General features: G+C 46.8%; 1 protein-coding gene across 1 annotated transcript in view; it reads left to right on the forward strand.

Moving 5' to 3' along the window:
- Positions 1–12,440, forward strand: part of LOC119375247 (uncharacterized) — a 44,893-nt gene extending 32,453 nt beyond the window's left edge. The window contains exons 8-9 of the mRNA XM_049411214.1: positions 1,959–2,147; positions 12,346–12,440. Of these exons, the coding sequence (XP_049267171.1) occupies positions 1,959–2,147; positions 12,346–12,440 (284 nt within the window). The remainder of the gene's footprint in view (positions 1–1,958; positions 2,148–12,345) is intronic.
- Positions 12,441–18,961: the final 6,521 nt, after the last annotated feature.

Raw genomic sequence — 18,961 nt, forward strand, 5'->3', positions numbered from 1 at the left:
ATACAAATCTTTAGTATCATTTTGTAACGTGTCACTCAGTAAAAAAAGTTACGCCAGTCGCCTATCCGCGCATGCTTCGCATAACATCGACTCCCATGGTACGTGGGATCTGCCGAATTTTTCTGCACAAGTTCCTCACAAAACGCATTTGCTTAAAATACTCGCGCGCGGAACACACGTGGAGAGCTCGACGTGAAGAAATAGCAAACCACAGTTGCGTGCATAATAAAGAGTAAATAAAACGGACCAAGAAATGAAAAAAGATATCTATTAGTGTTAGCCTTTGGACGCTTGTAAGAAAACCTTGTTTACCAAAGCTATATGGGCAAAGAGGTCTGGGTTAGCAAGAATCCCGTGAGTGAATCGAAATATTACAGATGAATAAAAACACCGCTTAACACACGAGACAAAGCAAGAAGTGGCACACATGGCCTTGTATGTGTGATTTCTTGCTTTGTCCCGTGTGTTGAGCCCTATTTTATATTGATCATGGAAAGCTACCAACTCGCCCCACCCACCTGTCTTGTTCACGTTAGCAGAATTGCCTCCTCATGATCAGTGTCTCTTATGTGTATACTGGCCCGTCTTGCCACGATCAGACGAGGTTTGTATCGTACTCTCATACTGAAGTGCTTGATATTCGAACATATTTCATCTTCTAGACATATTTATATTCCTATATTGCGCTGACTCAACATCAAATATGTAATAATATGCTAAGCCAAAGAAACGTGTGAGCAACCTAAACACTACAACAGCTCCAAGAAAGGCGCTTAAGCTTTTGTCATCCTTTCCTGCTATTTTAAGGTGCATACTGAGCTTTTTCGCAGTTAAATGACTACGGTGTAGCAAGAAAGCGAGCTCACATAAAAATGTGAGCTCAAGCTTAGGTTAGTGTACAGACTGCACATACTATATAAGCTGATTTCATTTCACATGAATTGCATATATTACGTGTGCATGCTAGACCATGGTAGTCTTTCAGTTGTCACCGACAAGCCGACGTATTCTGTTTTTGCATCGTTTTCGCAACACTGCCGGAGTCTTCATTGTGCTGCTATTGTGGGTCGGCAGTGATTTGATAACTTAGCAACGTCCCTACCAGTCCTAAAAGCGCTGAACAAACCAAGCAAAGGGAACAACATGATCAATTGAATGTTTTTGCTGCAGCTAAAATTAATTGAATGGAAGGGTCAGAGTTACGATCCTCATTTTATCTCTTTTCTCTTTAGTCAACCAAAAAGAATGAAGTAGCTTAACGAAGAGCCGCTGTCTCTTCTTCAGAGCTTCGAAACTACGAAACGTTGGTCCAAGTAAAAAAAGCGATGAAAATAACGCAGATGCACAGGCGCAACAGTTCTTTGAGTTTATTCGTGTGCATGCGCCAAACAGACATTGCTTTACAACGAGCACTGCAAGAAAGCTGCTCTGCAATCGCAGAAAAGTCTCTTGCAATAGCAGCGTAAATGGGCTTCAACGCAAACAATTGGAAAGTAATTCAATATGTATCACCAAGGCCAGCAACGCAGCAGACACGAGATGAACCAACCGTGCGCTTTTATTTTTATAGATCGTCCGGTATTCATTTGTAAAGGGCGTTATTTAACGCACGATACCAAAACAAGAAAGCGCAGTCGTGTAATGAAGTGGTATCTATAATACGTAGATCGAAATAAGAATAAAGCATTCTGGGTTTTTTGGTTCCACAAACGCGATCACATTGATTATCTGAGGTTCAAGCTGGTGTTCCTGGATGACGCCCCATCGAAATGTTGCAGTCGATGCCTGACATCGAAATCACGCAATATTGAATAGCAGTATACGGCATCTTAGCCACTAAGCCACCATGACGGGTGTATATGGCTAACCAGTGTGACGCCAAGTTGGAGAAACAAATTTATTGCCAATACACTTATCAGTCGCTGTTTAACAGTAAGGCCAAGTTTATTGCTTTTCAGGTTTAGATCCCGCAGGACCTATGTTCGGGAACAGCAAGGGGTGCCTTTCAGGAGATGATGCGGACTTCGTAGATGTAATACACGTGAATGCGGGTAATCTTCAAGACTTTCGATATGGAGTGGACAAGTCCGTCGGTCAGGTAGACTTTTACCCGAATGGGGGCTCAGACCAACCTGGTTGTCCTACAGGTATGCGTTCCAGATTACACAAGTGCTTGTCAATAGCAGGGAAAATATATTGCTTACGAAAACGTACATGTGAGTTATTGCTAATGTAAAAAGAACGTGAGCGCACCATGAATTCCAAAACGGTAATTTGCATTCATCTTGTAGACAAACTGCCCGCATGAATGACTTTACTGACCACAGAGCTCAAGCGACTGCCACTTTACAATTGTCTACGTGCCAATTGTTAGCTTCCATGTGACGTCTTTGACGCTGATCGTTAAGGTGCTGGTGCTCTAACGTGTCGGATGTAATGATCTCAAGGCGCCATAATCACCTCCCCGTTACCCTACTTTAATGTGATATGGACACTGCCGGAACGTCATTGGAATATGTTTATGAATAACGGAGAAACCTGCATGCGACGTACCGATAACACTAACATCACATCACGAACTTCGCGTGCCATCATGCTGGTATTGTTAAATGGCGGGTTCAGCTAGGTCCACGCAAGCCACGTATATTTAAAAATAGGAAAACCTTAATCCCTGTGCAGATACAGTTTAAAATTACAACAGAATGCGACGAGATAAAAAAATTCGGCAGATCCCACGTACCGTGGGAGTCGATGTTATGCGAAGCATGCGGCGGGTAGGTGACTGTGGCGTATCTTTTTTTTACTGAGCGACACGTTACAAAATGACGTTAAAGATTTGTATAAATTTTATACGCACACATATATATGTTGAAGAGCCGCATATGTGTTACATAACCAGCTGTTTACGGTTGGGTAACGCTGCCAATGGCAACGTGGGTATTAGCAACACCAGAAGCGGTAAGTTGATATATAGTGGTTATACGTGTCCCTACAACGCATGCACGTTTCACAAACCCGTGTGCATGTGTGCAAGAAGTTCTTGACAGTTCTTGAACAAGGGCACCATCACCGTGATCAGTGAGCACCAGGAGCTGGTCATGACTTCTTATAGGATCCGGTCGGGATCGTGGTGACGAGGGGTCCACGTGTAGTGAAGTATGTCGTATAGTAGAGCTGTTGGAATTCGTGGATGCCTCGGTCATTTCGTCGACAAATTGTCTGTCGACAGAGCCGGCGAGATGTCGGAATCTGAAGTCACCCTTCACGATGGTGAGGTATAGGCCGTCGATGCTGATAAGCCTGGATAGTGCTACATAGAACAACATCAGTGGATGGTGTTTGTCGTATTCGTAGACTACCTTGGCGTATGTAGCCTACGTAGCCTAGTCTACAAAGCGGCTGTCAATCAATCTGGCATCATTCTCGGTCAGCATGAAGCCATCGCTCAGCCTCGTAAGAAATGAAGAGGACACTGCATCGTTCTGGTGGACGAAGTGCAGCTTACGGCGTGGTGATGTGGATATCATATGTAACTTAACTTTCGTTAATGTATTCCTCCGGGGTCGAGCAATGCTTCAATATAGCTTGCTGAATCATAGGAATACAAACGAATGTTTATTAGACTGCTATAAAAGCCGAGCCAACACTGGAACTACAGATGTTAATCTCATATGACGCCTGTATCGTAGGAGTACACATCGTAGCAGTATCATGTAGTGTTTATTGCTTTCTTGTAAAATTACATAGCCAGCACCACAACCACAATTGATGTTGCACCGATATTACGCCTGCGTAGGCTGTTTTTCCAAACCAGTTTATAGACCTGGCGTGGCTCAGTGGTAGAATACCTGATTGCCACGCAGAGTGCTTGGGTTCGATTCCTGCTGGGATCCTAATTTTCATTCTTTCCATTCGTTGAGTCAACGCTGCCGATGTTGCTTTTTTTTAACACTCTAGCATTTAAGTTACCAATGTCTGTTCTCGACGTTCCTGGGTAGATATAAACTGTCAATCACCTGTGGCGCATACCCGTACACCGCGGCCCGTGGTAAACGGGTATGTGCCACACGTGTCTAGTGGAAAGGGTTTGACAACGTACGCGGCAAGATTTTAACGTTATTCATGTCACGACCCGGCAATCATATTCGTGAAATCCTCTTACCCTCCCATGCAAATTTTGGTCTACACCAAGTTAAGGAGGCCATCATGAGAGCACCCAGACGTAGGCGGCTAGATAGATAGATAGATAGATAGATAGATAGATAGATACGTAGATAGAAACGCTCAAAGTGCCAGAGGTTCGCTAAGAAATGCTTCGCATTTAATAATGCCCTCTCATATTTTGGGACATGACATACTGTTGTTCCACTCTCATCTATCGCGTAGCCCTGTTGAAGCTGTGTTGTGTCCACAAGTTTGTATAGTTCAACAACAAACCTTTAGCATTGTTTCATGAGCATTTGTCGCTTTAAAATTTGGTGCCTGTTGTGGCAATACATTTTTCTGCGTTATCGCAAATATTTGTTGTGGTACTTAAGCTCTATGTTGTAACAACGCACAGGCGACAGAATTCGCTTGTGTTGTCATAAGAAAGAAATGTGTGTTGCGCTACTGAAAGGTGTGCCGTGCATCAGAAAGCTGTAACAGCCGCAGAGAAATGTTGTAACAGCAATATCTGCAGTCGTCATGAGAAGTTTTGTTGTTGCTTATAACTCGGGATAACGCTTGTCTGCGTTGTTTCAGGTACATTGGCGAGGCTGCGCGCTTGCAGCCACGACAGGGCCCCGGATCTATTCATTGAATCCATAACAAACCGGAAGTGCTCTTTCAAAGCACTAAAATGCAGTGGTGGATGGACAGAATATGAAAGCGGGCGCTGTAAAAGTCACGCAAATAACTACGACGGCGAAATGGGCTATCGAAGTGTGCTGAGTAAAGCAAGAGGGGACGAGTATGTACGGACCAATGATAAATCGCCTTACTGCATATCATTGCCTTAATAAATATCATCATCACAACTGTTTATTGCAATGCCTACATTGAAAATAATGTGTTCACTTAAGATAACCTGTGTGTGGGATGGACGGTTGACACACAGATATCCGGTACAGTCCGCCGCGGTGGTATAGCGGTTACGGTGCTCGGCTGCTGACCCGATGGTCGCGGTTTCGATCCTGGCAGCGGTGGTCGCATTTCGTTGGAGGCGAAATGGTAGAGGCCCGTGTACTTAGATTTAGGTGTACGTTAAAGAACACCAGATGGTCGAAATTTCCGGAGCCCTCCACTAAGGCGTCTCTGATAATGCTGTCGTGGTTTTGGGACGTAAAACGCCAGATATTAATATTATTAGATGTCCGGTACACTCTTAATCAGGTACTTGTTAAATGCTGGCTATCCGCCTCGTGCATCGGTATGGTGGCGCCACCGCTCGGCTAAGGCGGTTGTACCCTCTCCCAACCCCCCATAGGATCCCATGCATTTTGAATGAAGTTTGCGATTTCGTTGCGCAAAAACAAACTTGCGCCATCTCTCGACAATACGCCACACCGACGACGCAACACCACGGCCGGGCTAGACCGCAGCGCGCGTGCGGTCTAGCCCGGCCGTGGACTTCCTGTTGCTCCCACCGATACGCGATGCTCCCACTGACCTCCATTAGTGGAGATCAGTGGATGCTCCTAGGTGCCCCTCTCTCCACTTTCTTTTATTTCTTTCGGTGGCCGTGAGAGCGCGCGCTGTGCACTGTGCTGTAGCGCCGGTAGCGCACCCGACAAGACCGGTTGGGCTCGTCGCTTTCGTCGCGTCTTCCTTGAACGTTGCAACGTTAATATTGTGTTAAGGCGGTGGCCACACGTCGGACGATGAGCCCTGATTTCGTTCAGCTGCCATCTCATCAACGGCAATGTTTCAGACGCCTCAGTTGTGTACTTTTGTCCGTTGGGTTGCGGGACAAGATGGCCTCCTGCAAGACCGCGTTTTTCCAAGTCAGCTGTGTGCGTAGTTCTCGGCGTCGTAGCAGTTTGATGACGCGAGGACGTCAACTGGTGCTACATCGTGGGAACCGCTGAAGTGACTGCAAGCTTGACGACATTGTACCAGAATATTCTAGCGTACTGTACGCGCACGATTGTGCTACACTTAAAATACCGCGCTTGGCCTCGCGCGTCAACCTGGTACGCCTGTGTGCAACAAGCGTCTTGTTATCGTTGTTGCGTCGGTTAATATTGAATTGCAATTGGAATACCGTTTTTGCAAAGGTAAGTGAAGCTGTAAGTAGTTGTCCTGCTATATGCTCGCTACTCCACGAACATTACTTCTAGAACCGCATTTTATTTTGAGCTGCACGTACCAAAGGAGAATCTAGCATACGAGATACATTGCACGCGTGCGCATTTCCTATATAAATCTGAGTAATGCCACGCGTGCGCATTTCCTATATAAGTCTGAGTAATGCCATGCTCAATTTAAAGCGCATGTGTTAGAGGATTGTGGCTTCAATGGTGAGAGTGATTAGATATTCCGAAATATGTGATTACAATGCAGTTAGAACTTCCTCATATGTTAATACGGTCTGTGAACAAAAAAAAAACGCTGTGTGAATGTTTGTTGGTCATTTGCTACAGTACTTTCACGCATTATTATGCAGCTGTGTAACGGCTGTTAAAACGTTGAGCAAGTTAGATTTTGGTTTTCTAGGCCTAGTTGAGTGCTACGAGTGTTGGGCGAAGATAAAATCGCGTGTCTTTTGTGCGTTTCTTAAGCAGGCATACAGCCGTAATAGTCATTGTTGTTGTACTGTTTGGGGTGTTCAATAAAACAAGAATGCTGTTTTGTACTGCAACAGTTTTTATTTCATCTGTGTTAACAGATCACGCAAACAACTTGAACACATGCACGTAAGAAATGTACGCAGTGCATCGCGCGCACGCATAAAAAACGGGCCTGTCATTTTAAAACAAATAATATAGAACAATCGACGTAATAGACGGCATGGTTGTCTAGTGGAGCAGCGTCGGCAGTACAAATATCAAACCAGAATGAAACCTGAATAGAAAAACGGAGAGTAACAGGCGCTTTGCCCACGGCTTCTATGAGCCGCGCATATCCAGCTATCGCCACCGTCCGCCGTTGGTGGCGCCACCAGTACCACTGAAAGCAGCAGCGCACGAGGCGGATATCGAGAAGAAAGTAGACGAAAAATGGCCCGTTTCCTGGTTCTATATATCACTTTAGGCGGCATCTGATAAAAATTTTACTTGCGTTCGCATCCGATACAATGGCTTTATCGAAGAATGCATTCCATGGCAATCTGTAAATAACTGGGCTTTGCTGGATCCATGATCCGTCCTGGTATATTCTGATAGTTCTCTAGATATAAGGTCTTTGTAATCCTTCCACTGTATAAATGATAGCTGTATTGCATAGAACGTTCGAGCAAAAGAAGTTGAGCAAGTTACTGCAGAGTTGTGTACCTGAGATTATAATGTGTATAACTCAACACAAATGAACACAACAGACAATTATGCCAAGGAAATCACAGGGCACAATAATTATTGGATTGAAGTGCAGTGTAGTTAGCACTACGTTATTTGAAATGAATTAAAATGGAATAGAAATTACCATTTCTGTCAAAGGAATCCGAACCCACAACCTTCAAATTACGCATCTGATGTTCTAGAAATCGAGCAACTACGGAAGGTACTTTCCCTCCCGCTTCGTTGGGTATTACTGTACGTGTAATCCCTGAATTTTTTAGCCAGCGCCGCTCGTAGCCAAGGGCGGTGAGCGTGGAACACACTTTCTGCCAGAGGGTGCCGCGTGACACATTACCTTTGCTCGAGGCGGCAGCTAATCAATAAACTCTCGCATAGTAACCAAGACATCAAATCTTTCGGGAAGAGGCCCTCGTTACGAATATGATTAAAGTAAAACGGCCCAAGTTTGACCCAATTAAACATGCGTAGACCCTCCAACAGCCCCTGGGCGTCTCCTGTCGTTCTTGTTGCAAAGAAGGACGGTTCTGTGCGGTTCTGTGTCGACTACAGACGACTCAACAAGATCACTCGTAAGGACGTGTATCCACTGCCGCGAATAGACGATGCGATTGACAGCCTGCAAGGCGCCGAATTCTTTTCATCTCTCGATTTGCGCTCACTGTACTGGCAAGTACCTATGGCTGATGACGCTCAACCGAAGACCGCTTTTGTCACGCCCGACGGCCTGTACGAATTCAACGTCATGCCGTTTGGGCTGTGTAGTGCGCCCGCCACCTTTGAGCGCATGATGGATACCGTTCTGCGCAACCTGAAATGGCACACGTGCTTGTGCGACCTCGACGACGTCGTCGTTTTTGCTCCGGACTTTTCCAACCATCTTCAACGCCTACGGCATGTTTTGACGCGTTTGAGCGACGCCGGTCTGCAACTGAATCTAAAGAAGTGCCGATTTGCAGCACGGCAGCTGACAATCCTCGGCTACGTCGTGTCCAAGGACGGAATTCTTCCCGATCCAGGCAAACTTCGCGCCGTGACCGAGTTCCCGAAACCTACGTCCGTCAAAGAACTGCGCAGTTTCGTAGGACTGTGTTCCTACTTTCGGCGCTTCATTCGAAATTTCGCGACTATCATATCGCCTCTGACGAAGCTCCTCGGAAGTAACGGGCCCCTCCATTCATGGTCGTCCGAGTGCGACGACGCTTTCGAAAAGCTCCGCCGTTTGTTGACGTCGCCTCCCATACTACGCCACTACGACCCTACGGCTCCTACAGAGGTACACACAGACGCTAGCGGTGTTGGCCTTGGCGCTGTCCTTGCGCAGCGCAAACCAGGGTTCCCTGAATATGTCGTGGCATATGCAAGTCGTACGCTTACTAAAGCCGAGACCAATTACACCGTCACCGAAAAGGAATGCCTGGCGATCATCTGGGCCCTTACGAAATTCCGACCTTATTTGTATGGTCGCCCATTTGATGTGATCACCGACCATCATGCACTATGCTGGTTGTCGTCACTGAAGGATCCCTCAGGTCGCCTCGCCCGCTGGGCACTTCGCCTACAGGAGTACGATATCCGCGTGCTGTACCGCAATGGACGCCAGCATGCTGGCGCCGACGCACTCTCGCGCTCCCCCTTGCCTGACGACAATACCCATAGCTCAGTGTCTCACAATGCCGTTTCTTCTATCGACATTCACACCGTCGCTACTGAACAGCGCAAGGATCACTGGATCGCCTCATTGATAGACTTGCTGACTGATCCATCGGCAACACCATCCACTCGCGCGTTGCGTCGTCAAGCCCACCATTTCGCCGTTCGCGACGACCTCCTCCACCGACGCAATTACGGCGACGGCCGCCAGTGGCTACTCGTAATACCCCGCACCTCCACCAAATTATAAAGGCGTTTATTGACGGCACTAGTCGACGAAGCACAACGGCGACAGTCAAGACAGAGCGCGGACTCTGAGCGCGAGGAGCGTGCTGTCCGAGAAGAGCCGAAGGGGATGACCCACTAGAAAGCGCTCGAGAGGGCGACCCATTACAGACTTCCAACGCTTCGCTACATTATTATTATTGTTCCGGTGCCAAACCATAAAACACGACAAACCGCCGTGAGCTATAAACGGCCGAACGCGTGCGCCGCAAGTATCTTGAATTGTCACCAAAATGATTGTGTCGCTAATACGATCGTGTCAGAAACCCACCCCGTCCACAGGGAGTGCAGAAGACCGTTCGCGCTCGTTAGACTTGTAGCAAGCCTGTTCATTGGTTTCGCAGCATATGGTTGTGTACGCCTGAAAGAAGAAAAAAAAAGAAATTAGGGCAGCTTCACGCTGGTTGTGCCAAACCTGAAGGAACACCGGAGATAGGCGGCCTTCCTCTTAGTAGCCCAGCCTAGCCAAGAGATAGCCAGGTAAGCCAAGATATGACCACAAGACCATAGAGGATGGCAGTTAAGCATGGGAAAGCCAAGTTGAGCCCAGGAAAGCGAACTTGAGGCTCTCTCTGTACTTATTTGTCTCTTTTAGATTCGAAGCAGCTTTGCTCGGGGCTCTGTCCTGCGGTGGCGTCCGCACTCCACTGCGCATGCGCGTCCCCTCCCCCCTCTTTCCTCTCCTACGCTCCCCCCTCTCGCGCGCCTCATTCTCTCCTGCGCAAAGCGACGATGAGCGCCAGCGCATGCGCGTCCCCACCCCCTTCCTCTTACCTCCTACGCTCGCCCCCTCTCGCGCGCCGCCTCATTCTCTCTTGCGACGAGTAGGCAGCAACGACGCATCCGGCGTCTTGACGTGCCACGAGCACCCGATGGGCGCCTCTGCTTCCGTGGCTCTAGACGAGGGGCGCTCGTGCTCTCCTTCTCTCGCTGAAGAATCCCACGAAGACACCAATATCAGGGACTGCAGAGAGGCATACGCAATCTTGCGACTTTGCGCGAATCGAATACCTCGGACGCCGGCAGTTCCACGCAGCGGCAGTTGGATGGAGACTGGAAGACAGTGCTGATTCTACGCCAGAGGAAGCCACAAGCTCGAGAACGCAAGAAAAAAAATTACACCATGTCCGGCTCAAACGAACCATCTCCCCGCTGCTTCGCATCCACAGATGGCTCCCTTTAGCGGGAGATGGTGTAATTTTTATTGCGATAGCAATTTTATGGACAGTCTCGGCTGCATTCTGCCGTCGCCGTCGCCGCCGTCATGCACCGTATATGTATAAGTATGTATATATATATATATATATATATATATATATAAAAGCCCCAAAGAAAAATAATTCAGAAAAATGCTTCCGAAGCGCGGAATCGAACCAGAGACCTCATGCTCCGCAACGAGTGGTGCTACCCATTACGCCACGAAACGCAGTTCCTCCACGTAGCTAACGGCGAGCGTTATATACACACCCTTTACCGCTGGACGGACTCAGAGACGGCCTGCGCTTATAAGCGTTTCTTCATTACCAGCGAGATGGCGCTACGAGCGCGACGGGCGCATTTAAAAGTCGTCGGCGAGCTCGCTCGCTTCTTCTTATATTTGCGCAGGGAGAACCTTGCCCTTCCGCTGTCTGCTCGCGCGGTTTTCTCGTGGTGAGGGGAAGAGGGATGTTTCACGCTTTCACCGTGATGCCCGCGCTCATGTTACGGAGCGCACGAAAGTCACTCGAGCTCAAGGGACGCCGCTAAACGAACAAACAGAAGATGAGCGCGAACTATCAAGTGTCACAGCTCGACACTTGATGCACGCTAGTTTCCTTCGCTGCTTCGGCCGCCTTTGCAACATGATCGCTGTTCAAACTGAGAGTATCCATTGGCGAGCCTCAATTCGTATAGCATTAGTTTCTTGCTATCGCATTCATTGCTTCGCCCTTGCGGCGAAACTGTGACTTTTTTTCTCTCCCGCTGTTTCTCTTTCTTTCTTTTGTCCTCTCTATCCATTTCTCGTTCTCTCGCCTGTAGCAACGCAATCATATGGTTCCCATAGACGCTTCTTCTGCTAGCGCGCCTGGACAGCCGAGCAGTTACGACGTTCGTCTTCGGACTGTGGGTAACTGGGTACGAATCCTGCCTCGCGAGAACATTTCTTCTTGTTTTATTCATTTTTTCTTCTCCCCTTTCCACTTCTTTTCTCCTCTCCTCCTTATTTGCTTCCCCCAATGCTTTGCCAGATGAGGCATGGAGGTGGAATCGCTCGGCGGAGTTTTCCGAACACCATCGGATTCAGTTCGAGTTTAAACAGATCCGCTATTAAAACATTGTTGTCCAAGTGGTAAGAAGCAAGTGAGGATTTCGTTGATAGCGACAGAATCTATTTTCAGTCTACATAGCGGTATTGGTGTACGTTGCCCGCCGAGTCCGCAAAGACATTAAAAAAAACGTTCTGCCTTCTCTGTTTTTAAATACGGTAAAGATAATGACATGATTTAAGATATTTGCATAGCCAGCTGTTCTCATAACAAGTGGTACATCGCTTTTGTGTATATTGTCATGGCGGCATGCCGACGTGCGACAAAGCACGCCCGTCCACCTGTGCTTGGGGATCTGCTTGGCCATGCGAATAATAAAAACCAGAAAAAAACGCCTCGTTTTTTAGGTTCTTGATGTTGTGCCTCAAGGAAATTTTACTTGCAGCTTTGGTTTGCCTGAATTGTGAACTGTTATGGGAGATGTTCAGTCAGGGAATAGGGTTAATCAAATTATGTGTAATGTGTGCAATACAAAAAACATTGTTGATGCCTCCTTCATAGGAATCGGTATAACACGAATGTGAACCGCGTCTTTCCATGAGTCTAGTTGTTTGTTTGTTGTTCATTGGAGTATGAAAGCGTGCACAATGTATATTGGTGTTTGGCAGCTATTCAACCGTTCGACGTGGGTGCATCCACGTCGAGTGGCACATCTCCATCCCGAAGACTGACGCCAAACATCATGACTGAACCCTTGTGGTAGCTGAATTAGTTAACATACACTTGGACACAACATATACTGAATCCTGCTCACAAAGATGACATCAACACGCACATGACACAGCATTCATTCGCACTCATTCATGGCGTCGTCATTTGAGGAGATAAACGACAAGGCTTCCCAATAATACAGTAACGTACGCCTGCGCCCGTGCATATACCGCACAGCGCTTCAGGAACGCCATAGGCCGAGTTGGTAGCTCGCGCCGTGAACGCGGGAAGGCGTTGCGGTTCCCTCTGGTGTGTCTGACGTTGCACCGAAAGGAGAAACTACCGAAGCGCTCACTGTGGGCGCTCCTTAGTGTTATGATGCAGTGCTTCACTTCATCGATCCCAGGCGGCGACGCCTCCCGCCCCTTCCAACCAAGGTCACTGAGAAAAGGAGAAGGTGTGAGAGATATAACACGCGTTTGTGAAGCATCATGCATGAGCGTTAGTAGCCCAGTGGGTAGATCACCCGGCATCTACCGTCGCGGAACTAGAGGCACAAACGCAAAATTGTTCCTGCGAGCTTTGATTGCGAAAGTTAGAACCGGTAAGCAGCTGTGGGCTAGAACGGGTGCGCGGCCAGCACTTCCGCCAAGTACTTGCACGGCGTGTGTTGAGCATATGTTGCCGACCACCATATCATGCGCGAAGGGAAAATAAGTTGCTCCGCTCCCAAATTTAAGTTGGCCCACCCCAAAGCCATGTGTTTTCTGCGGAGCCATATGTATGTATTCCTATCAGAAAAGTGTCGCGGTCACCCCATTTTGTTTTAACAGCGAAGGTGTTCTAGCTCAGCGTGAAATGAGTATCTTGGCCCAAAACTATCATTATCGTGAATCGGCACGCGATCTCTTCGTCCTATGCTTTATCTTCTGCTTCGCTCACAGGACACGTGCGCCGATTTCTCCTCCGTGACATGTCTGAGTCTTTATTTGAGACATGCATAGAAAAAATACATGGCTGAGGAGGAGGGAAAAAAAGCCGCACAGTCCCGGCTTGAGGTTGCTCCCTTCCCCTCGTATACATCGGTACTGCGGTATGCACGAAAACAGAAATAGCACAGGATTGCGTTGTAGCATAAAAAACAAGAACTATAAACAAGAAATGTATTAACTAATAACCCTAATTGGTGAGAGACCGAGTACATAGAATGATTGAAAAGAAAGAAAGAAAGAAAGAAAGAAAGAAAGAAAGAAAGAAAGAAAGAAAGAAAGAAAGAAAGAACGATACAAGGAAAGAAGGAAACGGAGAGAGCGAAAGAAACAAAGATATATTCTTGCTGAAAAAAAAAACAATTCTTCGCAAGGCGGGATTCGAATGGACCCGCGTAGCCTTGAGCCAAAGGCGAGTGTCCTAACCACTCGGCTGTCCAGTCACGCTAGCAGAGCGTAGCATAGCCTTGTGTAGTATAGTGTAGCGAGGGCGTCCGCGTTTACAGCATACAGTGTGTGTGCTGCTTAAACTAGGTTCGTACGCTTCTAAGAGCGCTGCTGGCCCTACGCTTCGACACGTTTAGTTCTGAGCCATGCTAGAGATTGCAGACATTGGACTTTCTCTGCTAGTATTTGCCTAGATTTCATTCTAGATTTCAAGCACTAGATTTCATTCCCTGATAAACGACAAAGATTGGTGCGTGGCTCGCCTTAGCAGCCTCGTCGACGAAGCTGCAGCGATCATTGGCGAACAGTAGCACTTGATGAGGTTGTATATATATAGTACAAATGTGTTGACAAAAGGTCACTGAATCTTCTTATCTATAGCTAAGAAAACGACCGGAGAAAGCCTATGCTCAGAGACGCACTCCTAATTGATTAAACGCACTCATGACTCACTTGGCCGATGTCAATGTTCGATGGTTCACCTTAAATGAACCCTCAAGCGTTTTTTTTTCGCATTCTCTTAGCTTCAGAATATAAATTTAGCGACATACCTTGTGTCAAGGAAGCTACGGGCAATTCTCAATGTTTTCCTCAATGTCAGTCATTCCTTCCCTCCCTAATAGTCGATCGCGCAGCCATCACTGGGGATGGCAGTGCACTCGATGGGTTAATCTGTGCTACCCATTACTACCTGGTCTCTGCTGCGCTAACTGGTCTCCGCTATCAACTCCGGCCGCGCGCCATCGGGCAGTAGAGACGAAGCTGATCGCGGAATGGTTAAGATCTGCTCCACCAGGTGACGCAAGACAAACAGCTGTCCTTATTTTTTTCTTCTAGAAGCCGACAATCTGCAAACGCCAAGAATCATATGAACAAACGAAAACAATTACAGAGCGACCACCGATAAACCTCAACTCGGGCAACGTGGTGGTGTCTTCAGGGTGAAGTCACCACAGTCTCGTGCCGCAACACCACATCTCGTGCTCTCTACAGATCTTAAGTTGCGCTGAAGGTTACGAGTGAAAAAGGGAACTAAAAAGACGCGACAAGGTTCGACACGAGACCGCGCCTCAATGATCTCGTGTCCTTCCTTGTCCCGTCTTTTTAGTGATGTTTTTCACTCGTAATCATGAACCAACCGGCCCAAATGCGTACCCTACTACACGATTACCTCATCTACTAAATGACCTGATTGTTTCTAATATTGATGTTTTGTCCTATTCTTCTGATGCTATTCTTAATTCTTTTTTTGTACGTAAACAACATTCCTTTGTTAAAGTTATGCAGTATAGTGACAAGTTTTCTTTTCGCATTTGTTTCTCTCATGCCTGCCATATCAATGTAAATATATCACCTGCTAGAAAAACGGTAATAAATGTGAAGCATTTCGTAGCGAACCCTAGACACTTTGAGCGGTTATATCTATCTATCTATCTATCTATCTATCTATCTATCTATCTATCTATCTATCTATCTATCTATCTATCTATCTATCTATCTATCTATCTATCTATCTATCTATCTATCTATCTATCTATCTATCTATCTATCTATCTATCTATCTATCTATCTATCTAACCGCCTACGTCTCGGTGCTCTCATGAACGTCTCCCTGACATGGTGTAGACCGAAATTAGCATAGAAGAATAAGATGATTTGGCGAATACGACTGTCTGGTCAAGGCGTGAATAACGTGAAATTCTTGTCGCATACGTCATCAAACCTTTTCCTCAAGACACGTGTGGAACATGCCCGTTCACCACGCGCCGCGGTGTACGCGTATGCGACAGAGGTTATTTACAGTTTACATCTACACAGGAGCGGCAAGAAGATATTGGTAATTTAAGTGTGATGACGTTAAGAAAAACCGGCATCGGCAGCGTTGACCCGACGACTGCAAAGACTACAAACTAGGATCCCAGCAGAAATGGAACCCAAGTATTCTGCGTGGCAGTCTGGTATTCTACCACAGAGCCACGCCAGGTCTAGAAACTGCTTTATAAAAATACCATATGCAGGTGTAATGTCGGTGCAATATAAGTTGTGGTTGCAGTGCTGGCTATCTCATTTTAAAACAAAGATATAAACATTGCATATGTAATTCTATGGTACAGGCGTCATGTGGTTAAAGTTAACGACAGTTCTGGTTCTAGTGTTGGCTCCGCTTTTATAACAGTCTAATAAACATTACAGTTTTATTCCTATGATTCAGCAAGCTAAACTTCAAGCCTCGCTCGACCCTGGGTGAATACGCTAACGAAAGTTACGCATTATATTCGTATCATCGCACCGCAAAGTGTATTTCGTTTCGACAATACTGAGGTATGTCTTAACATAAGTGGTGGCGTTACGTCAGATCATAAGTACTCTTTAAACGCCAGTGTTGTCGACGTGTCTGATGAGCACGCTAGTACACTTACAAAAACACGTCGATCCAGAAGAAGAAGAGGAAGAAGAAGAACAACGTCAAAAAATGCAGCATAGAATTACTCGCTGACGGCTTCGCATGATACCTACTCCCACAGGGCGTGCGATCTGCTGCATGTTTTCCACTCCGCTGTTTTTGTATGTCTTCGCGGGTTTTTGCGGCTGGCCAAGCGGTCTTGAGCCACTATTTCTCCATTCACCCTCTGCAGCTCTGTATTGGTTTTGTGACAAACAAAGCAAGCATGCAAGCATACAGCTGCATACGCGCGGATCCTGGCGTTGATCGCGCAGCGACAGGCCGACGCTAACTGCAGCGGCGAGATGAATCGACTCCACTTGCCAGTTGCCGTGTATGCCCTACACGATGTCGCAGCTTTACAAGTCTGCCATCACTAGATTTGCAGCACACAACCCATGTAGGACAATGGATGATGTCAGGAAAATTACAGCATATCCACGGGTGAAAGATGAAAAGCATGGGCGAGGTTCCTGAAGCAATCATGGTTACACCGTGAAATGTTCAGTGGTTTCGCCCAGCAGTAATCAAAGCAATACGCCGCTTCGATTACTGCACGCCATCTAGCGTGCAAGGTGCCGCTGCTTTTCTTTCTTTTTTTTCTTTTTTCTTTTCTTTTTTGCACACATATTGCACATATCTCTATGGGACAGCGCCATCTAGTATATCGTGACTCAACTGCAGTTTGCATGCAGCTCTATGGGACAGCGCCACCTATTGAATGATACGGGAGACGCGACGGCGGGGGCACGACGCATGGAGCGACAACCGACCAGGTGATGCTATGAGGAGCTTCGCCCCTAAAAATGAAACCTCGAGATAAACGCTGTCGTGCAGCTGACGTCAACATAGAACACCGTGTAGCGCAGGCAGATGACGCTCGCTGTCCAGCGAGGGTTTATTGACGTTGACTTGACTTGTAAAAACAGATCGGTCGCCGTTGTTACGTATACTCGAACAATGCTACCTAGAATGGAAGCGGGAAGTTGAAAACTCGTTCGGCTGCGCCACTGTGATCTTTAGCTATTCGCATGTTTAAAGCCAGTGAAGCAAATCTTGAGGACTTGCGTTACTGGCTTTACTTGCTGGTAAAGCAAGTCCTTAGGACTTGCTTTACCAGCTAAATGCGTTTGTACAAAATCGTCAATGTCGTTTCAGGGTCTCTTTCATATACGGTTATTCACTGGCGATCAAGTGTAATGTACTTTGATCTGTATAAGTTCAGCATGCATTAACTTTAACTTGTATTTTAGGCATTTGACATCATTATATATCTATTTGACAACAGGGTATGCTGCTGAGCTAGTTGGTTCATTACTTGAGGGCGTTTTGACTCCACGAGAATTCAGGTATTATTAGTGTTCGCGGCGGCGGTGGTGGACGCCAAAATTTTCGACTGATGAGCCATCTTACGCATTTCGCCTAGACATTTAGGATACCTAACAGCGTCCCTATGATCTGAAATAATATAAACGATGTTTTTCTTGCTACTTCCTTGAACTTCATGGCGTTGTACTTACGCATATACCTTGGCATGCCTTGGTATTGCTCCGGGAATTTCCTTGCCTTTCGCTTGTATCATTTCACAGTTCATGACGAGGTTGACCTAAATATGTGCTGTTCTATCGCTGAAGTGCTCTCGTTTTTCTGGTAACGCTCCATCCACGTGACTAGAAGAATATGATAGATATACTTAGCTAAAAAGTGATGAAGCTGCTGCCGCACGCGCCAAGAATTCTATGAAGTGGCACGCACGTTTCCAAGATATCCGAACTTGCAAGTCGCTGAGTATAACACAGGCTAAACACGGATGTGTGGTCGACACCTTTTGAATGAACACATACAATGGCCAAATGCGTTGAACAACAAAAATGCTTACATTTTAAACACTAACTTATACTGTAGCGAAATCTAAACCAGGGTAAGCATGGGCAACTTTCTCTGTTTGTTTGCGGGGGGGGGGGGGGCGGGGGGGTGTTCGAATTTTTGTATGCTAAGTACGAATTAGGCGGTTCATAGGCATTTGCGAGCCCTTATAGGCTTCATTGTGGAGATGACGTGGTCCTAGTGGAGCACCTTTGTTTCGCCACTCACAAAGGATCAATCGTACAGCTGCGAACAACAGTTTTCTGCATGAACAGGCAGCACAGTTCCTTGATATCTTTAAGAGCGAAGGTGTTTAAGCTAGCCGTAAGTTGTATGCCGTATCACGATTCATAAACGGGTATGTGCCACAGAAATTGGGTAAGTCCCACTACTCACCCCTTGTGCATTAAAAAAGAAGGCAACAGTTAGCCCAAACTAGGGAGCGGGAATGGCGACGGTGACTGCGAGAAGACCTCGAAGATGTGGAGGGCCTACGCCAACGAAGACATGCCCGCAGATCTATGAGAGGTACAAACGCTTGGATTCAGCGCGAGTTTGTCTCTGGTTGGACATCCATGTCGTGTCTGTGACTGCATGAGAGGTGCGAACGCTTGGTTTCAGCGCGATTTTCTGTCTCTGGAGGTTGGACATCCGTGTCGTGTCTGTGAGTGTGTGTGGTTTAACTCGAACCTCTCTGCGTTGAGAATGAACGTAGAAACGACCTAGCATCACCCAGCTAAGGTCTAGAAACAGCCTAGAAGCAACCGCATTAGTGTTCAGAATCGTGCAGTTTCGCTGTTTCAAGGCTTTCGTGCCTTAGTGCTTAGC

This window comes from Rhipicephalus sanguineus, chromosome 11, assembly GCF_013339695.2.
Source record: "Rhipicephalus sanguineus isolate Rsan-2018 chromosome 11, BIME_Rsan_1.4, whole genome shotgun sequence".
Classification (NCBI taxonomy): Eukaryota; Metazoa; Arthropoda; class Arachnida; order Ixodida; family Ixodidae; genus Rhipicephalus; species Rhipicephalus sanguineus.